The sequence below is a fragment of the Leopardus geoffroyi genome, chromosome D1 (genome assembly GCF_018350155.1).
Source record: "Leopardus geoffroyi isolate Oge1 chromosome D1, O.geoffroyi_Oge1_pat1.0, whole genome shotgun sequence".
NCBI lineage: Eukaryota > Metazoa > Chordata > Mammalia > Carnivora > Felidae > Leopardus > Leopardus geoffroyi.
Window position 1 is genome coordinate 26,532,764 of NC_059329.1, and position 26,080 is coordinate 26,558,843.

Below are 26,080 nucleotides of genomic sequence, written 5' to 3' on the forward strand. Positions count from 1 at the left end.
CTGTTTTTCAAGGAAGTTTTAGGGACGCTTCCCTCTATAATCTTTTTCCTATTTCTCCCAGGCTGAGTCAGAGTCCTACTTTCATTGTTATAACACTCTGCACACTCTATTAAAACATTTAATATATGTGTCATAATTGTTGAATTACTCATTCTTTACCACAGTTTCATCTTATTGTAGGCAAGGCCCTTCTTTGGAGATTGATGAAATCCATTTTCAAGAGTAGAAGGTGGACAAAGGCACTAAGACAATTCAATGGGGGAAAGAAAAATCTTTTCAACAAATGGCTGGGACAATTAGATATGCAAAAAATGAAGTTGGATCACTACTTCACACCACATACAAAAGTTAATTAAATGGATCATAGACATAAATGTAAGAGATAAAACTGTAAAAATCCTAGAATAAAACATAGGATTGAATCTTCATGGTCTTGAGTTAAGCAATGGCTTCTTAGATATGACACCAAAGCACAAACCACAAAAGAAAAAAATATAAACTGACTTCATCAAAATCAAAAGTTTCTGTGATCCAAAGGACACAATAGAGAAAGTAAAAAGACAACCCACAAAAAGAGAGAAAATATTTTCAAATAATATGTCTGATACAGGACTTGTATCTATAATATATAAAGAGCTATTACAACTCAACAATTTAAAAAATTTTTAAATGGGCAATGAATTTGAATAGGCATTTCTCCAAAGAAGATATACAAATGCCCAATAAGCTCATGAAAAGATGCTTCACATCACTAATCATTAGGGAAGCAAAATAAAACAAAACAATGAGATATACTTCACACTCATTAGTATGGTTAAAATTAAAAAGATGAACATAACAAGTGTTGGGAAGGATGTGGAGAAATTGGAACCTTCATACACTGCTGGTGAGATGGGAAAATGGTGCAGCCATTTTGGAAAAGAGTCTGGTTGTTCCTCAAAATGTTAAACATAGAGTTACCATATGACCAAGTAATTCCACTCCTAGTATATGCCCAAGAGAAATGAAAACATAGGTACACACAAAAATTTGTACACCAATATTCATAGTATCATCATTCATAACAACCCAAATATCCATCAACACGTGAATGGATATTATATGTCAACCATACTTCAGTTAAAAATATAAAGGATTGGGCACCTAGCTAGCTCAGTTGGTAGAGCATGCAACTCTTGATCTCAGGGTCATGAGTTTGAGCCCCACATTGGGTATGGAGCCTACTTAAAACATAAAACTTTTTAAAAAATTAAAAGATTAAGATTTAAAAACCAGATGAATGGATAAACAAAATGTGACATATCTGTACAATGCAATATTATTCAGCAATGAAAAGGAATGAAGGACTTTTACATGCTACAACATGGATGAACCTTCAAACCATGCTATGTGAAAGAGGCAGAGATATATGATTCCACTTAAATGAAATATCTAGAATAGGCAAACTCATGGAGATAGAAAGTAGATTAGTGGTTGCCAGAGTCAGAGGGGTTGAAAGGAGATGGAGAATGATTGCTAATGGGTGTGGGATTTCTTTCGGGGTTGATGAAAATGTTTTAAAATCAGATAGTGGTAATGGTTGCACAACTGTGAATATACTATCAATCACTGAATTATATACTTCAAAGGAGTGAATGTTATGGTATATGAATTATATGTCAATAAGGCTGTTATTTAAAAAAAGAAAAAGAGAGAAATAGCAAGAAAGCATTGAGACTTCTAGAACCATATGAGGGCGATTTTCAGATTCATTAAGAAAAACTGTCCCAGAAATACAAAGCAGCAATACTTAGTAAGGTTGTTTAAACCTTCAGAGTGTCTTCTTTGATACATCTGATTTGTCTTTTGTAGTGATTTAGTAATTAAATCTACAAAAGTATATGGAAATGTCAATTAAGTGATGAATAAATAAAATGTGGTATAATGGGCTGAATTATGCTCCCCATCCCCCAATTTATATGTTGAAGTCCTGATCTCCAGTATGTCAGAAGGTGACTATATTTAAAGATTATCTCTTTAAAGAGATAATTAAGTTAAAATGAGGTCATCAGGGAGGTGTCTAATCTAACTGTTGCCCTTATAAGAGGACACAGGCACACACAGAGGGAAGATGTATGTGAAGACACGGGAGATGACAGCCATCTTCAAGCCAAGGAGAACTTGGGCACCATTTCAAAAGATAAAATGTGTCTATCTGATATCAGAAAGAAAAGGCACGAGTCAGGACAGTTCCAGATACAATTTGCCAAAATAGTCTTTGGCACCTTTTTGGTATAAATTCTACCATTCTTACAGCATCATAACTTCTTCCTTTGATATGATAAAGCTTTCCAATATTTTTTTTTAATTTTTTTAATGTTTATTTATTTCTGAGGCAGAGAGAGACAGAGCATGAGTGGGGGAGGGTCGGAGAGAGAGGGAGACACAGAATCAGAAGCAGGGTCCAGGCTCTGAGCTGGCAGCACAGAGCCCAACACGGGCATTGAACTCACAAACTGTGAGATCATGACCTGAGCCGAAGTTGGTCGCTCAACCGACTGAGCCACCCAGGCACCCCTTTCCAATATTTTTTTAAAGAAACTGCAAAAGCCTGAGTGTCCTACCCATAACATGTTAACCTCATATATATCTGTACGACTCATAACAACTTAGGTTATCCTAGATAAAAACAGTCCATGAAGCTTAGTGGCTCATTACAACTGTTTATTTTTCCTATGCCATGTGTTCATCATGGCTTGTTTGGGGCTCTGCTCAATGTCTCTTCACTCTGGGATCTAGACTGATGGAGAAGCTACTGTCATGAACATTGATAGTAATGTGGTAAAGTGAAATGTGTTCTGAGGGGTCTGGAACTGCCAATTAATTATGTGTTTCCTCCCAGCACTAACACATGTCACTTCTGCCCACAACTCACAAGACCCCACCCAATGACAAGGGGGCCAGAAAGTTCAATCATACCATGTGCCTAGAAGACAGAGAGCCAGAAATACTTTATGAATAGTATTAAATACCCTCAAAGTAGTCTTCCATTTTGCTTTCCCTGTTCATATAATCATATACAGCTGGTATAGCTCTAATTCATTATTTTTAATGGTTACATAATATCCCATGGTGAAGATAAACCATAATTCATTAAGTATGTATTAGTAAGTATGAAAGCCAAGTCCTTGGTTCTAATGTTGGAGGGTGCTGGTTGCTAAGCCCAGGCACTCAAGGAAGAAAATAAAAGTCATTTTTCTTCTTGGTTTTGAGTCTCTCACTCATCTAGATACATCCTATCCTTCCACTATGTGTACTTTCTTCATCTAAAATAAGGGAAAATTCAGGCTTTTTTTTTTTAAAGGCCCATATCACGTTTTATTTTTAACTTACAGGCAAATGACATTGGCCATAATTTTTCATCTCTTTTGCTCCCTCTCTCTATGTCTATGACTCTTCTGTCCTCTTCTTTCCTTGTCCCCTATTCTTCCTTACTCTTACCCGCATTTTCTCTTCTGGACACCATCAACCTATCTTCATTTCACTTACCTCAAATGAAAAATAGAGAATGTAGAGGGGGGAAATGGCTAAAGATAAGGAGGGCAAGGAAAAGCATGTCAAACCTCTTATTCAAATGATGTTCCTTTTCCTGTGATCTCCTTAGACATAACACGAACCACTAGTCTTCTTGGTTGCCAGCTTTAACTCAAAGCTACCCCCTCTCCACAGCTGCCTGGATGGCTCAGTCCATTAAGCATCTGACTTCACCTCAGGTCACAATCTTGCAGTTCGTGAGTTCCAGCCCAGCATCAGGCTCTGTGCTGGCATCATGGAGCCTGCTTGGGATTCTCTCTTTCTGCCCCTCCCCTGCTCATGCTCTCTCTCAAAAGGAAAATAAACACTAAAAAAAAAAAAAAAAAAAAAAAAGCTACCACCTCTCCAAAACACTCAATCTTCCCTTCACACTCCCATGCTATCTCACACAATATCAAAAAACAATGAATATATTAAAATAAGAATGTTAGGAAACTTTTCCTTGCAGAAGTACTTTCTGATGTTTCTTCTCTGTGGGTTTTCCTTAGATTGAAATATTTTGTACCATGTAATTCTTGGCAGCTTACCCCTTGAGTATTTGCTTTTTTTTTATTTAATACTTATTTTTAAATTATTTTTTTAAGCTAGACTTCTCAGGGATTTAGCCTGTTTGAATGGTGTTTTCAAAATTATCAGAAGTCTAAATTTTTATTCTTCTATTTGAAATTAGTTATTACCTTGTTTCTCCTTATTGAAACTGACCCATCCTATATTTCTACCACATGTCCTATGATGTAGCTAAGCAAATAAACTAATCTAATAATTGATTAATGGAAGAAATCTACCTCCCTGCTCCTCTCCCTCACCAAATCAAGGTATTCAGCTTTCCAAGTAGCATAAGTAAATTTAGAAACAGTTTCTACAGACATGCTGTGGGCCCTACCATCCACTGAGGTGCATCTTAAACCAGGTAAAAGGGAAGGGTGGGGTTTGACAAGTGGTATGCACTACAGAAAGACAGACAAGGACTCTGCCTTTATTTAGGGTACCGCTCCTCAGAAAAAAAAATGAGAAGGGACAGGAAGGATTTGCAAAGCTGGTTTTTCTGCACTTCTGGCTAGGAAGACAAGGGAGTATAACAGGCTGGATCTTGAGAGGGACCTCGGTTAAACATGAAAAGAAAATGGAGGTTTTTAAAAAAATATATTGATCAGTGGGGCACCTGGGTGGCTCAGTCAGTTAAGCATCCAACTCTGGCTTAGGTCATGATCTCACAGTTCATGAGTGCAAGCCCTGCATCAGGCCCTGTGCTGACAGCTTGGAGCCTGGAACCTGCTTTGGATTCTGTGTCTCCCTCTCTTTCTGCCCCTTCCCACTTGCACTCTGTCTCTCTCTCTCAAAAATAAATAAACGTTAGAATTAAAAAAAAAATATTGATCAATATAGGGTCTTAAAAAAAATGAAAAAAGAAGGGGAAGAAGGCCTTCTATTTAAGGCAGAATGAATAGGTAGGCAGTTTCTTTCTGCAAAAAACTAAAAACAAGCCAAAAAATTGTATAAAGCTAGACAAAATTGTCAAAACCAGCCATTTCTGGGAACTGGTAATGAACCAAAGTCAGACAACAAATTGAGAAGCTGTTGTGACTTTGTTAAATTAACATTTGCTAAGAAGGGTGCCTGGGTGTCTGATGGTGAGTCTCTGTTCAACAAGATACTACTGAAATAGAGAATTTTATTACTCCCAGGTCCTGGAGAAGGTACAAGTCCTGCCTCAAGGGGCCATACGGGGAGGTCAAGGCAGAGTACACATGGACACTGTGGCAGGACCTGGTGCACATGCCTTTACTGGGACCCACAAATAGAGCCCTTAGGATTCCCAGGCTAAGTCTGGGTTGGTCAATTCAAACAAGAAAGAACAGGGTTTTGGTAAGCTTCACAGGGGTCCTTATTTAAGGGCTGCATAAGGGGAAGGCCCTGAGAGGAGAAGGACTGCTTACCACAAGGGCCATTGGGGAACTCATATCTTGAACACGTTTACTTGTGGCCCTGCAGCTGTTATCTAGGGCATGTTTGCCCCTGCAGGCCACCTGGCTACACAAAATGGAGGAGACAGCAATATTATGGAGTAGTTCAGCTAAACTCTCAACAGAAGCTTTTATTTTTGAAAAGCTACTAGATCTTCAGGTAACAACAGTTGGAGACTATGGCCTTGTTGCCTGGGGCTGCTACCATTAATTCCCTTCACTCAAAGACTTTTAAGTAACTTGGTGCTAACCATGAAAACAAATAGTTTTGCTGCCAGGGGAAACAGACATGGTTCAGGGTAGTGATTGGGAGGTTGAAAATCCTTGGCTCAATGGGTTAAACATGGGAATGAACAGGGAAAGGGAGTCAGAAAAAATAATTGAAGAATTAATGTCTGGAAACTCCCCAAGTTTGATGAAAAATATTAAACTATAGACCCAAGAAGCTCAGCCAAGATAAAAACAACAACAAAAACAAAACAAAAAAACCTACAAAATGAATAACACAAAGATATGTCAGAGTCAAACAGCTGAAAACCAAAGATATCAAGAAACAAAATTTTTTTTAAATTTTTTTAACGTTTATTTATTTTGGGGAGATAAAATAAATATCTGTGCTCTGTCAGCACAGAGCCGGATGCGGGGCTCAAACCCAGGAACTGTGAGATCATGACCTGAGCTGAGGTTGGAGGCTTAACGAACTGGGCCACCCAGGCGCCCCAACAAGAAAATTTTGAAAGCAAGAAAAAAAGTGACTCACTGGGAAATAACAGTATGAGTAATAACTGATTTCTCATTAGTACCATGGGAGGTCAGAAGCCTGTGGAATGATATGATCAAAGTGTTGAAAGAAAAAACTGCCAACTAAGAAGTCTATATCCAACCTAACTATTCTTCAAAAATGAAGATGAAATAAAGATATTTCCAGAAAAGCAAAACTGAAAGAATTCATTGGTAACAGAACTGCTCTATAAGAAATATTAAAGGATATCCTTCATGCTGGAACTAAATGAGATTAGAGGGTTATTCAAATGCACAGAAAGGAATGAAGAGCACTAGAAATGGTAAATATGTAATTAAATATAAAAGACTATCTGTCTCTATTTCCTGAAAAATATAAGACTATTTAGTGCTCACTTCAGCAGCACACATACTAAAATTAGAATGATACAGCAAAGATTAATGTGGCCCCTCCCTGCACAAGATTGACACACAAATTCGTGAAGTATTCCATATTTTTTTGTTGCATTACTATATTGTACACCTAAAACTAATATAATATGTCTGTTAACTATACTGGAATTAAAATTCAAAATTTAATAAAAAAGTAAAAAATAAAAGGCCTATTTAAAGCATTAATTGCAATACTGTGGGTTTATAATATATATCACATACTTATATTTAATATATTTATTGACTGTTGATATGTATACCAACAACGGCATGATGAAGGGGGTTGGAAATGAAACTATAAATTAACAAAGCTGCTATATTTTACCAGAATTAAGTTAATATTAACCTAAAGTAGACAGTGATGCATACTGTAATTCCTAGAGCAAGCACTAAAAAAGAAAAATAAGGTTTCAAAAACATAGCTTAAAAAAATGAAAAGAAGAATTAGAATAGTACATTAGGGGCACCTGGGTGGCTCATTCGGTTGACAGTTTGACTTCAGCTCAGGTCACGATCTCGCGGTCTATGAGTTCAAGCCCTGCGTCAGGCTCTGTGCTGACAGCTCAGAGCCTGGAGCCTGCTTCGGATTCTGTGTCTCCCTCTTTCTCTGTCTCTCTCCTACTCGTGCTGTGTCTCTCACCCAAAAATAAATAAACATTAAAAAAAATTATTTATACACAAAAGACAGCAGTAAATAAGGAACAGAGGAACAAAAAAGGTCTGAGAGAACAAATGGAATTTGAAATTAAAAACACAACATTTACATTACCACCCCGCAAAAAAGAAATACTTGAGGTACCTGGGTGGCTCAGTTGGTTAAGCATCCGACTTTGGCTCAGGTCATGATCTTGCAGTTTGTGAGTTCAAGCCTGTGTCAGGCTCTGTACTGACAGCTCAGAGCCTGGAGCCTACTTTGATTCTGTGTCTCCCTCTCTCTCTGCCCCTCCCTGCTCATGCTCTGTCTCTCTCTCTCTTTCAAAAATAAATAAACATTTAAAAAATTTTTTTAAAGAAATAAGTATGAAGCTAACAAAATAAGGAGAGGAAAACCATAAAACTCTGATGAATGGAACCAAAGAACTAAATAAATGGAAAGATATTCCATGTTCATGGACAGGAAGACACTATTGTCAAGATGTCAGTTCTTCCCCACTAGATCTATAGATTAAATGCAATTTCAATCAAGATCCCAGAAAGCTATTTCATGGATGTTGACAAATTGATTCTAAAGTTTAAAAAATTTTTTTTTTCAACGTTTATTTATTTTTGGGACAGAGAGAGACAGAGCATGAACAGGGGAGGGGCAGAGAGAGAGGGAGACACAGAATCGGAAACAGGCTCCAGGCTCTGAGCCATCAGCCCAGAGCCCGACGCGGGGCTCGAACTCAAGGACCGCGAGATCGTGACCTGGCTGAAGTCGGACGCCTAACCGACTGTGCCACCCAGGCGCCCCAATTCTAAAGTTTATACGGAAAGGCCAAAGACCCAGAATAGCCAACAAAATACTGAAGAACAAAGTCAAAGGACTCATGTTACCCAATTTCAAGACTTATGTTAAAGCTATAGTAACCAAGAGAATGTGGTATTGGCAAAAAAAAAAAAGATAAATAGATCAATGAAATATAGGGCCCAGAAATACACCTTGATCAACTGACCTTTGACAAAAGAATAAAGGCAACACAATGGAGCAGAGATAGTCTGTTCAATAAATGGTGCTAGAACAACTGGATATCCACATGCAAAAAAATTAATCTAGACACAGACCTTACACCATCACAAAACTTGAAACTTTTGTTTCAACCAAATGCACCATAAATCTAAATGTAAAATGCACAACTGTAAAATTCCTAGAAGATAATATAAAAGAATACCTAGATGACCTTGTATATGGTGATACCTTGTTAGATTAACAACACCAAAGACATTATCCATGAAAGAAGTACCTGATAAGGTGGACTTCATTAAAGTTAAAAACTACTGCTCTGCAAAAGAGAAAAATCAAGAAAATTAGAAGACAAGACACAGACTAGGAGAAAATATTTGCAAAAGGACACATCTGTTAAAGGACTGATATCCAAAATAACTTAAAACTTAAGAAAAAAAAATTTAATGGGCCAAACCACCTTGACAGACACTTCACCTAAGACATACAAGTAAGCATATGAAAAAATGCTCCACATCGTAGTATATCATCAGGGAAATGAAAATGAAAATGATGAGACAGCATAACATACCTCCTGGAATGGCCAGAATCCAGAACACTGACACCAGATGCCGGGGAGGGTGTAAAGAAACAGGAACTCTCATACGCTGCTGGTGAGAATGCAGAGTGGTACAGCTGCTTTGGAAGATAGTTTGGCAGTTCCTGCAAAACTATCCATACAATCCAGCAATTTTGCTCTTTGGTGTTTACCCAAAGGAGATAAAAACTTATGTCCACACAAAACCTACACACAGATGTTTCTAACAGCTTCATTCATAATTTCGGAATCTTGGAAGCAACCAAGATGTCCTTCAGTAGTTGAGTGTATAAATAAACTGTGGTATATCCAGACAATGGAATATTGTTCAGTGCCAGAAAAAAATGAACCATCAAGCCGTGAAAAGACCCGGTGGAAACTAAAGTGCCTATTAGCAAGTGAGAGAAGCCAATCTGAAGAGGCTACATACTGTATGATTCCAACATTTGACATTCTGGAAAAAGCAGAACTATGGAGATAATAAAAAGGGGTGGTGTCAAAGGTAGGGGAGGGGGAGAAATGAAGAGGCAGGGCACAGGGAATTTTCAGGGCAGTAAAAATACTCTGTGTGTTATTTATAATGATGAATACATGTCATTATAATTTTGTCCAAAGCCATAGAATGCACGACATCAGGAATGAACCCTCCGGCAAACTATGGACTTTGGGTAATTATGATGTGTCAATGTAGACTCATCCTTGGTTTAAAAAAAAAAAAAAAGCACCATTCTGATGAGTGGTATCAAAAATAGGGGAGACTGTGCACGTGTGCAGGCAAAAGGTGTAGGGAAAATCTCTGTACATTACTCTCAATTTTGTTGTTGTTTAGAGCTCTAAAAAAATAGTCTTTTTGAAAAAACATAAAAGAGACATAGAAAATAAGTAGCAAAATGTAACCACGTTAATAATTACAATGAATATGAATAGATTAAGGAAGCCTGTTTTGATTATTTAAAAATGCAGAGATTGTCACCCATGCAAATTCTCAAAGAATCTACCTTTTGTTCATATTTGGGGGAATAACTAGACGCATATTAATGGAAATAAACCAGGACAGAAGAATAAATGGCATCCAAGAAACAGGGGGGTCAAAAACAGGAAAAGGCAAAGGGAATTTAAAAGATAGTGCCAAATGCTCCAGGATGATAGATAACCAGTCCAGTTTTGGGAACAGAGGATAAAAGGTCCTGGAAGAAAGGTCTCTAGGAATAAAATGGAACTGACAAGTTTTCTGATGTTTGAATATCTAGACATTAATTTGAAGGACATTTGGCAGATCTGTTAGCTCTTTTGGGGAAAAACACAGTGATTAGGTATATGGGAAAGTAAACAAATGAAAAACAAGGCAAATATTAATTCCAGAATAAAATAACAATGGTGAAAATACAACCCATAATATGCTACTTGGATGAGCATGTATTCGTTCCACAAATATTTGAGTGCTTACCAAGTCAGGGCCTGCTGTAAGCACTGGGCTAATGGCAACAACAAAACAGATCAAATCCCTCCTTTCGGGGAGTGTACATTCTAGTGGATAGAGCTGGATGCTAAAAAGAAAATCAATATGCAATATCAGATAGTGATCCATGCCTTAAGGAAAATTTAGACGTACACCAGATAGCATTTGTTAGCTAATGATTGGCTGTAAATAATAAACATACAATGAATTCTTAAAAAAAAAAAAAAAAGAGGGAAGAGGAGGAGGAAGAGGACCAGGATGAGGAGGAAGCGGAGGAGAAGAAGAAGGAGGAGAGGGAGAAGGAAAAGTAGGAGGAGAAGCAGTAGTATACCTGGATTGGAAAGTGGGACACGCCTGCTACTTTTCACAAAGTAGTCAGGGAATAAAGTAACATTTGAACAGATACCTGAAGAAAATGAAGGAAAGACCTGTTGGCTCTCTGTGGGGAACCACTAGAAAGAACAGACAGCCCAGGCCCAGAAGCAGGAGGGGGTCTGTGCTTGGAAATGGAAGGCAATGGAAGGGACCCTGTGTTGCACGTCTGAAGGGGTAGGAGAGAGGTCAAAGAGATAGCTCAGGATCATGTAGGATTTATCAGCTCTGGTAAGGACTTTGGATCTACAGAGCCATAATAATGAAACTAATGATTTAAGCAAATGAACATAATGTAACTACTGTGAACATGACCGGTTGAAGAGGAGGGAGAGGTTATAAGAGAGCTCCAGGAAGTTGGTGGATAACGCCTGACAACGATATAATAACAAATGGCAGCATGCACAAATGAATGAGAATTGTGGAAGTAAGTACCAGAAGAAACAGTGGGAAGGGTTTAAAGTGGTTTCACTAGTGGGTGAGGAGGGATGGGACATGGGGCTGCTGCTTTTCATTTTAAGAATTTTAAATGCAATTTGATTTTTTTTTTTAACTATAAAGTTTTTTTTAAAACTTGTGAAAGTTCTTGGTGAAGGGTGGAGACCTCAGCTGTAAATGTATCAGATGTGAAATAGCCCTGACCATGTACCACTGATAGAGGGGTAGATGCCCCTGATGGCCAGGGCTGGAATAGCATGTGCAGACCATCTTTATGTTCCTAGCAGATATGTTCTAATCACCATCACCTGCTGTTTTTCTCCCACTTTACATATTCTTTAGGTCACCACCCAGGTCCCCCAGGATTAGAATCATTTTCCTTCTGAATCAGTTCTAGCTAACACTTATCTTTTGTTGTTGTTGTTTTGTTTTATTATTATTTTCTTTATTTTCAAGTTAGTTAACAGTGTACTCTTGGCTTCAGGAGTAGAACCCAGTGATTCATCTCTTACATGCAACACCCAGTGCTCAACCTGAAAAGTTCCCTCCTTAATGCTAATAACCCATTTAACCCACCCCCGGCACTCCCCCCATCAACCCTCAGTTTGTTCTCTGTATTAAAGTCCTTTATGGTTTGTCTCCCTCTCTGTTTTTATCTTATTTTCCTTCCCTTCCCCTATGTTCATCTGTTAAGTTTCTCAAATTCCACATATGAGTGAAATCATATGATATTTGTCTTCCTCTGATTGACTTATTTCACTTAGCATAATACCCTCCAGCTCCATCCACATTGTTGCAAATGGCAGGATTTCATTCTTTGTCATCAGTGAGTAGTATTCCATTGTATATATGTATATTTACATAACATCTTCTTAAGCCATTCATCAGTTGATGGACAGTAGGCTCTTTCCATAATTTGGCTATTGTTGATAGCATTGCTATAAACATTGGGGTGCATGTGCCCCTTTGAATCAGCATTTTTGTATCCTTTGGATAAATTCCTAGTAGTGCAATTGCTGGGCCATAGGGTAGTTTTACTGTTAATTTTTTGAGGAATCTCCACACTGGTGGTTGCACCAGTTTACATTCTCACCAACAGAGCAATAGGGTTCCCCTTTCTCAACATCCTCGCCAACATCTGTTGTTTCCTGAGTTGTTAATTTTAGCCATTCTGACCGGTGTGAGATGTATTTCATTTGTGGTTTTGATTTGCATTTCCCTGATGATGAACAATGAGCATATTTTCATGTGTCTGTTTGCCATCTGGATGCCTTCTTTGAAAAGTGTCTATTCATGTCTTCTGCCCATTTTTTCACTGGATTATTTGTTTCTTGGATGTTGAGTTTGGTAAGTTCTTAAATAAATGTTTATTTATTTTGAGACACAGATATAGATAGAGAGAGTGAGCAGGGGAGGGGCAGAGAGAGGGAGAGAGAGAATCCCAAGCAGGCTCCAAGCTGTCAGTGCAGAGACCAATGCAGGGCTCAACCCCATGAACCATGAGATGATAACCTGAGCCAAAATCAAAAGTCATACACTTAACTGACTGAGCTGCCCGGGCGCCCCAAATTTGTGAAGTCCATTATAGATTTGGGATACTAACCTTTTATCTAATATGGCATTTGCAAATATCTTCTCCCATTCCATTGGTTGCCTTTTAGTTTCACTGATATTCTTTGCTGTGCCGAAGCTTTTTTTAAAATTTTTTAATGTTTATTTTTTAATTTTTTTCAACGTTTATTTATTTTTTGGGGGGACAGAGACAGAGCATGAACGGGGGAGGGGCAGAGAAAGAGGGAGACACAGAATCGGAAACAGGCTCCAGGCTCTGAGCCATCAGCCCAGAGCCTGATGCGGGGCTCGAGCTCACGGACCGCGAGATCGTGACCTGGCTGAAGTCAGACGCTCAACCGACTGCACCACCCAGGCGCCCCTAATTTTTTTAATGTTTATTTATTTTTGAGAGACATAGCATGAGCTGGGGAGGGACAGAGAGAGAGGGAGACCCAGAACCCGAAGCAGGCTCCAGGCTCCCAGCTGTCAGCACAGAGCCTGATGCAGGGCTCAAACCCACAAACCATGAGATCATGACCTGAGCCAAAGTTGGACACTTAACCAACTAAGCCACCCAGATGCCCCCAGAAGCTTTGTATCTTGATGAGGTCCCAATAGTTCATTTTTGCTTTTATTTTCCTTGTCTCTAGAGACATGTCAAGTAAGAAGTTGCTACGGCCAAGGTCAAAGAGGTTGCTGCCTGTTTTCTTCTCTAGGGTTTTGATGGTTTCCTGTCTCACATTTATGTCTTTCATCCATGTTGAATTTATTTTTGTGTATGGTGTAAGAAAGTGGTCCAGTTTCATTCTTCTGCATGTTACTGTCCAGTTCTCCTAGCACCATTTGCTGAAGAGACTGTCTTTTATCCATTGGATACTTTTTCCTGCTTTGTCGAAATTAGTTGACCATATATTGTGGGTCCGTTTCTGGGTTCTCTGTTCTATTCCATTGATTTATGTGTCTGTTTTTGTGCCAATACCATAACTGTCTTGATGATTACAGGTTTGTAATACAGGTTATAGTCTGGGATTGTGATGCCTCCAGCTTTGGTTTTCTTTTTTAATATTACTTCAGATATTTGGGATCTTTTCTGGTTCCATACAAATTTTAGAATTGTTCTAGTTCTGTGGAGAATGCTGGTGCTATTTTGATAGGAATTGCATTGCATGTATAGATTGCTTTGGGTAATATCGACACTTTGACAATATTTGTTCTTGAAATCCATGAGCATGGAATGTTTATCCATTTCTTTGTGTCTTCTTCAACTTCTTTCATAAGCTTTCTATAGTTTTCAGTGTACAGATCTTTTACCTCTTTGGTTAGGTTTATTCCTAGATGTCTTATGGGTTTGGGTGCAATTGTAAATGGGATCTATTCCTTGATATCTCTTTCTGTTGCTTCATTGTTGGTGTGTAAAAATGCAACTGATTTCTGTACATTGACTTTATATCCTGTGACTTTGCTGAATTCATGCATCAGCTCTAGCAGTTTTTTAGTGGAGTCTTTCAGGTTTTCCATGTAGAGTATCGTGTCATGTATGAAGAGTGAAAGTTTGACTTCTTTGCCAATTTGGCTGCCTTTTTTTATTTCGTTTTGTTGTCTGGTTGTTGAAGCTAGGACTTCCAACACAATGTTGAACAACAGTGGGGAGAGTGGACATCCCTGTCGTTTTCCTGATCTCAGAGGGAAAGCTCTAAGTTTTTCTTAATTGAGTATGATATTAGCTGTGGGCCTTTCAAATATGGCTTTTATGATGTTAGGGTATGTTCCTTCTATCCCGACTCGCTTGAGGGCTTTTATTAAGGATGCTGTATTTTGTCAAATGCTTCTTCTGTATCTATTGATAGGATCATATGGTTCTTATTTTTTAAATATTTTAATGTTTATTTTTTGAGAGAGAGAGAGGGGGAGAGAGAGAGAGAGAGAGAGAGAAATAGAAAGAGAAGAAGCAGGGGAAGGCTAGAAATAGGGAGACAGAATATCTGAAGATCAGAAACAGACTCCATGCAGTGAGTTCAGAGCCCAACATGGAGCTCAAACTCATGAACCATGAAATCATGACCTGAGCTGAAATCAAGAGTCAGCCACTTAACTGAGCCACCCAGGCACCCCCAGGATCATATGGTTCTTATCCTTTCTTCTATTAATGTTGCATATCATGTTGATTGATTTGCAAATATTGAACCAGCCCTACATCCCAGAAATGAATCTCACTTGATCATGGTGAATAATTCTTTTATTGTACTGTTGAATTTGATTTGCTAGTGTTTTTGTTGAGAATTTTTGCCTCCAGATTCATCAGGGATATTGGCCTCCAATTCTCCTTTTTAGTAGGGTCTTTATCTGGTTTTGGAATCAAGGTAATACTGGCTTCATAGAATGAGTCTGGAAGCTTTCCTTCCATTTCTATTTTTTGGAACAGTTTGAGCAGAATAGGTATTAACTCTGCTTTGAATGTCTGGTAGAATTCCCCTGGGAAGCCATCTGGTCCAGGACTCTTATTTATTGGGAGATTTTTGATAACTGATTCAATTTCTTCCCTGGTTATGGGTCTGTTCAAATTTTTATTTCTTTCCACTTGAGTTTTGGTAGTGTGTATCTAGGAATTTGTCCATTTCTTCCTGATTGTCCAGTTTGGCATAAAATTTTTCATAGTATTCTCTAATAATTGTTTGTATTCTGTGGTGTTGTGATCTCTCCTCTTCCTTTCATGATTTTTATCTATTTGGGTCCTCTCTCTTTAGTTTTTGAGAAATCTGGGTATAGGTTTATCAATTTTGTTTATTCTTTCAAAAAACCAGCTCTTAGATTCATTGATCTGTTCTACTCTTTGTTTGTTTTGGATTCTATGTCATTTATTTATGATGTAATCTTTACAGTTTCCCTTCTTCTACTGGTTTTGGGTTTATTTGCTGCTGAATTTTGGGGCCCTTTAGGTGTGAGGTTAGATTGTGCATTTGGGATCTTTCTTGTTTCTTGAGATAGGTCTGAGCTGCAATGTATTTTCCTCTTAGGACTGCCTTTGCTGCATTTCAAAGGGTTTGGACTGTCGTGTTTTCATTTTCATTTGCATCCATGTATCTTTTAATTTCTTCTTCAATTTCCTGATTAACCCATTTATTCTTTAGTAGAATGTTCTTTAACCTCCATGTATTTGGGATCTTTCCAAATTTTTCCTTGTGGTTGATTTCAAGTTACATAGCATTGTGATCTGAAAATATGCATGGTATGATCTCAATCTTTGTGTACTTGGGCTGTTTTGTGACCAGTATGTCATCTATTTGGAGAATGTTCCATGTCCACTCAAGAATATGTATTCTGCTGCTTTAGGATGAAAAGTTTTGAATATATCTGTTAAGTCCGTCTGGTCCAATGTGTTATTCAGAACCATTGCTTCCTTATTGATTTTCTACCTAGATAATCTGTCCATTGTTGTAAGTGTAAGTATAACTTACACTTATCAGTAAGTTTGCTTATGTTTGTGATTAATTGATTTATATATTTGGGTTCTTTCATGTTGGGGCATATTTATGATTGTTAGCTCTTCTTGATGGATAGACGCTTTAATGATATAATGCCCTTCTTTATCTCTTGTTATTGTCTTGGTTTTAAAATCTAGTTTGTCTGATGTAAGTATGGCTACTATGGCTTTCTTTTGATGTCCATTAGCATGATAGGTGGTTCTCCATCCCCTCACTTTCAACCTGCAGGTGTCCTGAGGTCTAAAATGAGTCTCTTGTAGGCAGCATATAGATGGATCTTGTTTTTTTATCCATTCTGATACCCTATGTCTTTTGATTGAGGCATTTAGTCCACTTACTTTCAGAGTGATTATTGAAAGATATGAATTTAGTGCCATTGTGTTATCTGTAGGTTTTGTGTTTGTGGTGATGTTTCTGATCTTTTGTAGTCTTTGCTGCTTTCCATTCAGAGAGTCCCCTTACAATCTCTTGCAGGGCTGGTTTAGTGGTCATGAATTGCTTTAGTTTTTGTCTTAATCTCTCCTTCTATTCTGAATGACAGCCTTGCTGGATAAAGGATTTTTGGCTGCATATTTTTCCTATTCAGCATATTGAATATTTCCTGCCACTCCTTTCTGGCCTGCCAAGTTTCAGTGGAAAGATATGCTATTACCCTTACAGGTTAAGGACCATTTGTCCCTAGCTGCTTTCAGAATTCTCTTTGTATTTTGCCAGTTTCACTATGATACGTTGTGGTGTTGATCTGTTTTTGTTGATTTTGAAGGGAGTACTCTGTGTCTCTTGGACTTGAATGCCTGCTTCCTTTCCCAGATTAGGGAAGTTCTCAGCTATAATTTGTTCAAATAAACCTTCTGCCCCTTTCTCTTGCTCTTCCTCTTCTGGAACTTCTATGATACAGATATGGTTTCATTTCATGTAATCACTTAATTCTCTAATTTCCCCCCTTTTGATCCAGCAATTTCCTTTCCCCCTTTTTTTCACTTCATCATTTCCCATAATTTTATCTTCTGTTTCACCTATTCTCTGTTCTGCTTCTTCCATCCTTGCTGTCACTGTGTCTAGTTTATTTTGCACCTCAATTATAGTACTTTCATCGTGACTGTTCTCAGGTCTTTGATCTCTGCAGCAAGAGTTTCTCTACTGTCTCCTATACATTTTTCAAAGCCAGCTATTAGTCTTATGACTGTTAATCTAAATTCTTGTTCAGATATATTGTTTATATCTGTCTTGAGAGCAATTCTCTGTGATTTTTCCCAGAATTTTCTTTTGGGGAGGATTCTTCCATTTTGTCATCTTGGCTAAGTTTCTGGCTTTTGTGTATTTTTTTTTTAATATATATATATTTTTACATTTATTTATTTTTGAGACAGAGAGAGGCAGAGCATGAACAGGGGAGGGGCAGAGAGAGAGGGAGACACAGAACCCAAAGCAGGTTCCAGGCTCTGAGCCATCAGTTCAGAGCCCGACGCAGGGCTCGAACTCACAGACTGTGAGATCGTGACCTGAGCCGAAGTCGGACGCCCAACAGACTGAGCCACCCAGGCGCCCCTGCTTTTGTATATTTTAAAAGCTTGTTATGTGACTTGCACCTGAGAGTACTATTTTAAAAAGGGATCATACCCTATCCAGGACCTGACACTTCAGGAAGTGTTTTTGGTGCATGCACTCTGTTGTCGTGTATTTGGCTGCTCTATTCCACTGGACAGTCCTCTGCAGAGTTCCTGCTTGTAGTGGTGGAGTGTTTGGACCTTCAGCCAGATGTGCTTTGATTTGTCTGTTTAACCCTGGAAAAAGAAAATGGCGGGGGGGGGGGGGGGGAGCCTGATCCCACAGAAAGAGAAAATTGAGAGAAAAGACCAGAGAAAACCGTAAAGCTAAGTTCAGAGAAAGAGAAAGGAAAAAAAGCAGGTCCCCCCTCCACTGGGGGCTCTGCTGCTCTCTGAAGCCCCACTGTGTTGGTGATGGAGAAAAAATGGCAACACCCCGATTTCTCCTCCCCAGATCGAGTGTCTCAAACCACACTGTTCATGCAGCCCTCCGAGAGTAGCTGGGGGGTCAGCTTGCCCTGCTCCAGTCTCTCACGCCTCCTAGGCACTCAGCCGGGATTCAAAACCCCATGTCTTAAGGGGCCCTGCACTTTGCAGACCCTGTTCTGGTGTAGTGCCACCCTGCCCTGCTGATAAAAGGTCTTTGGCTGGTACCTACAGGAACTCTTGTCCTTGGGGAGGCAATTAAACCCTCTTCCCACAATACTCAAGGAAGCGGGCTGTTCTCTTCCCCTGAGAAGAGTGTACCCCTGAGATCGTTACACTGCGCTATGCATTCTGGGCTGGCTTCCTCCTCCCCAGGAGCACAGCCATGTTTCCAGCTCCATTTGGAGAAAGGAGAAAGTCATGCATTTTTGTACCTTTGAGTTTCAGCTCGAGGCTAGATCCTGCCAAGCTGTCTCCCTCCACCTGAGGAGATCTTTCTGCCACTCTGCAGATCCAATTCCTGGGTGTTTCAAGTGATCTGACCTCAATACTGCTGTGTTTGAGGGTTGAGGAAAATCCTGGTCCCCCTACTTCTCTGCCATCTTAAACCAATACTTACCATTTTAATCGTATAGTCTGCATGACTGTAAATGGGATAAATATAAATCATGACTGCTATCTTTTTTGGAATAAGGTGGTGTTTATATATATATATATATATATATATATATATATATATATTTTTTTTTTTTTTTTTTTTTTTTTTTACTAAAGTGTATTTATTTTTGAGAGAGGGAGGAAAGAGAGAGAGAGAGAGAGAGAGAGAGAGAATATATGGGTGGGGGAGGGGCAGAGAGAGAGGAGACAAGAGAATCCCAAGCAGGCTCTTAGTTCTCAGCACAGAGCCTGACTTGGGGCTCAAACTCACAAACCATGAGAACATAACCTGAGCCAAAGTCAAGAGTTGGGCACTTAGTCAACTTAATGTCCCTATATAATCATTTTTACTTTTACCAAATTTGAATCATATAGACCATATTCCTTTATATTAGAAGGCTGCATCAAATCTCTAGATTTTTTTTTTGTTTTTGTTTTACATTTATTTATTTTTGAGAGACACAGCAGGAGCAGGAGAGGGGCAGAGAGGGAGGGAGACACAGAACCTGAAGCAGTCTCCAGGCTCTGAGCTATGAGATCATGAGAACATGATCTGAGCCAAAGTTGGGCGCTTAACCAACTGAGCCACCCAGGTGCCCCTCAAATCTCTAAATCTTCAAATTATTTTCAAATTAGGTGGAAAATGATATTATACCTTCATTTGTCATCTGGAATTACAGTATTTATCAATTTGTATCATTTTGTGAATTGCATATTCATGTCTTTTGCCCATTTTCTTATTTGCAAAAGACTAACACAATAGCCATTTACCGTAACTATTACAAATATCTTCCTGATTTAATGTTTTTGATATGCAAAAAATACTTACATAGATGAATTTTCTTTAATTCTCTCCACATTTAGGTAAGCTTTTGTACCCTGCGATCAGTAAATATTTGCCTACCCTCCTCCCCACCCCCAGCCCCCTTTTATTTTACCCATGTTTTTAAAAAAGCCTTAGAGCCAGGAGTATTCTCTTGGGCACTCACTCAGCAGACAGGACTTTGATGACATAACATGAAGCTTATTTTATGAGAATGAGTGGATCCTTCTTAACATGGCTTATGATCTGGAATCCTCAATCACATACTGTGTTTCCTGCCAAAATATACATTTATGTTTTCTTCATTCAGTCACCTAACAGCTGTCCCCTATTTTCTTAGGTGTCCAAGAACACTGATGGCAAACTTTAAGGGCCATGCTCTCCCAGGGAGTTTTTTCTTGATAGTTGGACTGTGGTGGTCAGTGAAGTATCCACTGATATACTTCCACCAAAAGGGGAAAAGCAGCCAACTGACTCATTACCATCAGCGCCTTGAGATCATTGAAGCCGCAATCCGAACTTTGTTTTCAGTCATTGGTAAGAAGGGGCTTATCTGGTCCAGGGGTCTCCCCATCACATGCAGAACTTGAACCCATTTTCTGGTCCCTGTGAAATGGATGTTTCCACCAGCAGATAATAAACAGGGATATTCAGTTGGCCAGTAAATATTTTATAGTATCTGTTGTGCACTGAGCTTTGTAATGTTAACAGTTAATAGCACCTTACATCGTAGCGCACCATGAAACACTGCCAAATAAACTACATTCTTTGCCCTAGAAGGACACAGGTATAAGATGTAGGAACAGAAGATATACTTTATGAAAAAGGTAAAACACAAATAAAAATAGAAACAGAACAAATTAGAGTGAGCTCATGTACATGAGTTATAAGAAGTACTAAATGGAGTTTAGTTTTAGAAAAAAACCATCTTTTTTTTCCAATTGTCCACTAGAATCTCAAGAGTAGTTACCACCCACTTCCTTGGCATATCCTCCAACCCCAAATCTCAAGCAATTACAAAGACGGGAACTTGATGTTGGACGGCTAATAAGAGAGGCAGTGGAAGAGACCCCCAAAAAAAGCCAACAGAGGGCTGTCTGAAAGGGATTTTCCCTTACTGTGTCCCATTCCAACAAAATTTCACGTCCTTCCACCGTGACTGGTCATCCATTCCACTCCACTAATGGCCACATGAAAAAGGGCCAGCAGTGCCAATAGTAGAAAGTGTTCTTCCTCAGGATCCACTCTGAGTAACGTGAGTAATGAGGGATCTTATTCTGCACTTGCATTTTGCCACGAATCACTTTGGCTGTCTCTCAGAAGGAACGGAAGCAACACCAGCAGCTTCTCTTGGAGGGAGCAAAGGTGCTTAGCTTGGTTTGCCTGGTCTAGCTGAATTTTCCCATTCACCATCCAGGCATCTCATCTTTCTGGAGTTGAGAAGTGACAGGAACTATATGGCTTAAATGCTAAGGACAGCATCAACTTTGCCTAGAAAATAGAGCCAGAAAAATATTTGGCCTCTTTGCTGGGTGAAAATTAATAGTCACTCAACGTCTCCTGAGCTCCTACCACGTGCAGGAACTCACTGCTCCAGGTTTTAAGGCTACAAGGGGGAACCAAACAGTCCCTGCTGCCACAGGACTTCCATTCTAGTGTCAGTGGGCCTCCCTTCTCCCAGCTTGTTTACACCAATTCCTTGATCCTTCATGCATAAATTCAGGAAGGGGCTGGGTTTAAAACAAAACAAAGTTTGGAGAACAGGGTTCAGAATGTGGCCATGGAGAATTATTCGAGGCCCCAAGAACATTATGGCACCAGGCATAAAGGCCAATCTTTTGCTTTCCTAAACAAAAGACAGAGAAGGGACAAGAACTGAGAGCTACCCCATCTCAAAGGCTTACGTCTCCTGACACCGCAGTGAAGGGGCCCTCACCTGCTTCTCCCAGTGTTTAGGGCACAGAGACTGAAAGCTAGAGGAAGGTGCTCACTCTGTGCTCAGGAAAACCATGCACTTGAAGTCAGCCCTCACAGACACACCTGGCAGCTGCTTCTCCCCCTTAGGCGTGCACAGGTACCTTTATCACCAGCGTGGTGTCTCTGCTCAGATTCCATTATTTGCCACCTACTTGTTCCTTTCCGCGACTTCTTTCGCTGCTCACTGAGCCCCGAGATGAACATACCAGCCACATTCTCACATAAGTGATGATGCCTTGCCTTCATCTCAGCCACTGGACAAATATCCTGGGGACCTGTGTGGCTGTTTCTATTGCTTCCTTGCTCTGCACCCCCACCCCCAAAGAAACAACAAAGGCAAGAGGTCTACACAGGCTCCTCAGCAAATGCCTTCTTTTATACTCAAGTAGCTGCATCTGAGAGAGCAAAGTAGGCTTTCACCCGCATCTCGCATCTCGACTTCATTCATGACTTGGGGGCATTTGTTTCCCATCTGCCCCGGAGCTACACTTCCCTCCTTAATTTCCACTCTCACTTCCCTGCAGGGATCCTGGCAGAGCAGTTTGTTCCAGATGGGCCCTACTTCCACCTGTACCATGAAAACCAGTGGGTGAAGTTGATGAACTGGCAGCACAGCACCATGTATCTGTTCTTTGCAGTCTCGGGAATCGTGGACATGCTCACCTATCTCGTCACCCACGTTCCCCTGGGGGTGGACAGATTGGTTATGGCTATGGCAGTATTCACTGAAGGTAACTTAGGGGTAGGGATGGAAAAAAATAACAAGAGACAAACTGCGTTTGTAACAGACCAGAATATAAAGACCAGAAGTACTGCAAAGATAATAACCTTCCCCAGAAAATCCAAATCTCTGAATTTCAAAAACCTGAATGGGACTTGGTCCTGTGCTCTGGATGATACAGGTGACATATCCCATAAAACAGCACATGAAAACCTGAGGCTCTTAGCCGGTCTCTGGCTCTCTGCACACAGCCTCTCCCTGCTCCCTCCCCCATCACACTCATGTACCTGAGTGCACATACACACTGAAACACATAAGAACTCTCCAAAACGTGGATGGATGCTACCCATGCCAGAGAACTCCCTCTGTCCGGGGGAAGAGACACTGTACTCCACCCCCCACCCAGGAGTGTTCTTGCCTGGACTCCATTGCAAACCTCAGGAGACCCACCCAGCAGCTAGGGCAGATCTCCCAATATAACTCATATTAACCAGAGTAATGAGAAGGCACTTTGTAATCCAACAACCTCACTTCTGTACCCCAGGAAGAGATGAAGAAAGGTTGAATCGGGGCAAAACTGAATTTCAAGTACACATACACACACAATTTGTCACCAATCAGCAACGTTTTTCACCTACACATCCTGTATTGAAGCTACCACGGATTAAGAGATTTTAAGACCCATCCTTTGCAACTTACATCCACTTCATACACAAAATAAATCTAATCTGCGTCTGTTGCCCCACGTCACATAAACTGACTTTGTAACTGCTGAAAAATCTCGCTTTGAGACAGGTGTAAGAGGGCATTCTAGCAATGGAGTAGAAACCAGCAAATCTCTGATGGCTGAAATGGCTTTGTGCAGGTTTTCTCTTCTACTACCATGTCCATAACCGACCACCCTTGGACCAGCACATCCACTCACTCCTGCTGTGTGCACTGTTTGGAGGGACTTTCAGCATCTTCTTAGAGGTGATCCTCCGGGACAACATTGTGCTGCAACTTTTCCGAACCACTCTTGTTATTCTTCAGGGCACCTGGTTCTGGCAGGTAATTTTTCAAAACAGTGTGCTACACGTTGTGTGGATTCAGGGAGCCCCACTGAGTTTGTCCAAGAGAAGTCATGTAGGGGCAGCACTGACATGCCATGTGAATGGGTTGAGATGGCCACTGGTCTCCTCATGTCCGCCCCATGACTTAATTTTACCCATTAATACCTTGCTCACGGATCGACAAGCAGAATCCACGGAGCATACAGAGCGAGCATATTAAGAAATTCCCCATCTGCCCTCCCCAGTGGAGGTGCTGACCCCATTCACAGGGCTCCACATGCAATACTTTCAGGGGTCACTTCTATAGTTTGTTACAAGCTCCACTTGCTAAACTGCTGACTTGCAATGTGGGCCCTGAAATTTCGTTTTAATAAGCCCAAACTAAAACCAGAATTGACTCAAGTCAGTTCTCCTATGCAAAAAGGCCTTTTCTATGCTAATGGAGGTATGAGAAATAGGAGGTAATGGAAACTTGGGTAGCACGGGAAGGACGTAAGCTTGTGCCTCTCAGAACCAACTAAGGCTGACTTCTCTGTACTACCCACCAGATCGGGTTTGTGCTGTTCCCACCGTTTGGAGGACCCGAATGGGACCAGAAAGATGAAGCAAACATCATGTTCATCACCATGTGTTTCTGCTGGCACTACATGGCTGCCCTCTGCATTGTGGCCATCAACTACTCTCTCGTTTACTGGTAAGTCCAAAGGAAGATAACTTTTGTCTAGCTTTTTTCTCCTAACTCCTTGTCCCCCAAATCTACTGCACTGCATTTTTATTTCCAGTGGCCCACATTTCATAACTAATCAGTGCTAACTTCCACCACTTCATGAGTGCCAAACACTTGCCAAGTTCTGTGCAAGGTAGTCTACACCTGCAAATGGGCGAGATATTGAAAGGCTGAAGGGCTGTCTGGTCGTAGTAACCTCACAGACTCAGGTTTCAAAGGCAGTTCTGACAGATTGGAAGGCTGTCGGGTGAAAGGAAAACCTCTGAATTAGGCATCGGTACTGGACCGCAGACCCTTGTTCCTGGATCTGCCCCACCTCCTCCCCAGAGATGTGACAATCAGACACGATGCCATGACAGCAAGTACCCTTTTGAGGGCTGTTCAGAGGTTACTGGGATAGCTGATCATTCCTGTGCACTCACTCTCCCAGGCACTGTGGGAAGCACAAGTCTATTACACCACTGCATCCTCATTGTTTTATGAAGTATACACGGTAACATTTTACAGATGGGGAAACCAAGGCTTGAAAGACTATCTTGATCGAGGTCACCCTATGAGTCAATGGCAGACCGTCTTGAACTGCAGAGCAAGCAACTTTTAGGATATGCTATTATTAGTTCTGTCATTGTAGCTGCCCCTCTAGTTTCTGATTTACCTACCCAAAGCAGATATACATCACATACACAGTTCCACGCAGACCAAACTGAAGAGAAGGTCAGTTTCCTTTAGTTCTACTGCCTGGTCGGTGAAACATACACTGGGAGGCAGGAGACCTAGGTTTAGTCTGTTATGACATTAACTATTAAACATTATTAATCATGAGTCCCTTTATCTACCAGTGAACACTGCCTAAGAAGTAAGATATGCAGACAACCACAGCATCTGGTGGACTTACAAAGAAAATGCGCTAAGAACCAGTAGATACTTTAACATCCTTGGTTGAGAGAATAAGGGAATCCGGGGGGCTAATTTCATGGTTTCTTATTGTTGCTCTATTATAGCCATTTGACTCGGTTAAAGAGGTGCGGAGCAGAAATCATTGGGATTCAGAAGCTGAAGTCAGATCACACTTACCAGACGGCCCTCCTGACTGGCTCAGATGAAGAGTGAGGAGGCTACCCGTCATCAGTGCGGGGTGGACATGTCCCTTTGAGCACAAACAGCTAGAGTGTGCAAAGGTGTAGCTTGTCTCCTCCATTTCAATGCTTCCTTTGGTCTGCTCTTACAGTTCTATGTATTTGCACTTTCTCATTTAATTGGCTAAAGTTTGTGTTGCTGTGGTATCCTTCATAAAGAAAAATGATGCAAGCCTTTATTTTTGTCTCAGTATGAAGAGAAATCAAAGACTCTGAAAGTTTGAGAACAGGAAGTGGCCACGGGATGAGTCTGGGATAGGAATCCAGCAGAACATCCTGCTTTTGATAACTTCTCTCTTTTTCAAATTTCAAGAAAACAGGTACTTTCTTATCAGAAAGTAAATACACGAGACTGACTTTATTTTAAAGATACAATTCTACCACATACTTCTTAAAGGAAAATAGTTCACAAACTTTGGTACTTTAAATGTTACTAAACATTTCCGATTTACCATTAATATTCCAGAGTACTGTAATATCACTGATAAGTCACGACGTTGGGCCAAAGGTATTTTTTTGTTTTGTTTTGTTTTTTTAATCAGAAAGCTAGTCAGTGGCCCAGCTGAGAGCTGGAACGCAAATGTTCTGGCTCCTCAAAAGAACTCTAATAAGAAGACACTAACAGGAAGTCTGTATAATGAGGTAGAAAAATGGCAGTTTGCCGAAGACCTTGAATTTCAATACAGCTGAAAGCAAAGCGTAAGAATCGTGCAAAAGATGTGACTCTTGAACTAGTAATATAAAGTCCTGACAGTCTAA

At 40.1% G+C, this 26,080-nt stretch overlaps 1 protein-coding gene and 1 non-coding gene across 2 annotated transcripts in view; both read left to right on the forward strand.

Annotated features, from left to right (window-relative positions):
• Window positions 1-26,080, forward strand: part of TMEM45B (transmembrane protein 45B) — a 46,254-nt gene extending 20,174 nt beyond the window's left edge. The window contains exons 2-6 of the mRNA XM_045483474.1: window positions 20,049-20,245; window positions 22,210-22,416; window positions 23,272-23,456; window positions 24,007-24,152; window positions 25,187-26,080. Of these exons, the coding sequence (XP_045339430.1) occupies window positions 20,065-20,245; window positions 22,210-22,416; window positions 23,272-23,456; window positions 24,007-24,152; window positions 25,187-25,295 (828 nt within the window). The 5' untranslated portion in view covers window positions 20,049-20,064 and the 3' untranslated portion in view covers window positions 25,296-26,080. The remainder of the gene's footprint in view (window positions 1-20,048; window positions 20,246-22,209; window positions 22,417-23,271; window positions 23,457-24,006; window positions 24,153-25,186) is intronic.
• On the forward strand, window positions 6,667-6,777 carry LOC123602778. The gene has a single exon (XR_006714553.1). It is a non-coding gene; the product is annotated as a U6 spliceosomal RNA (small nuclear RNA).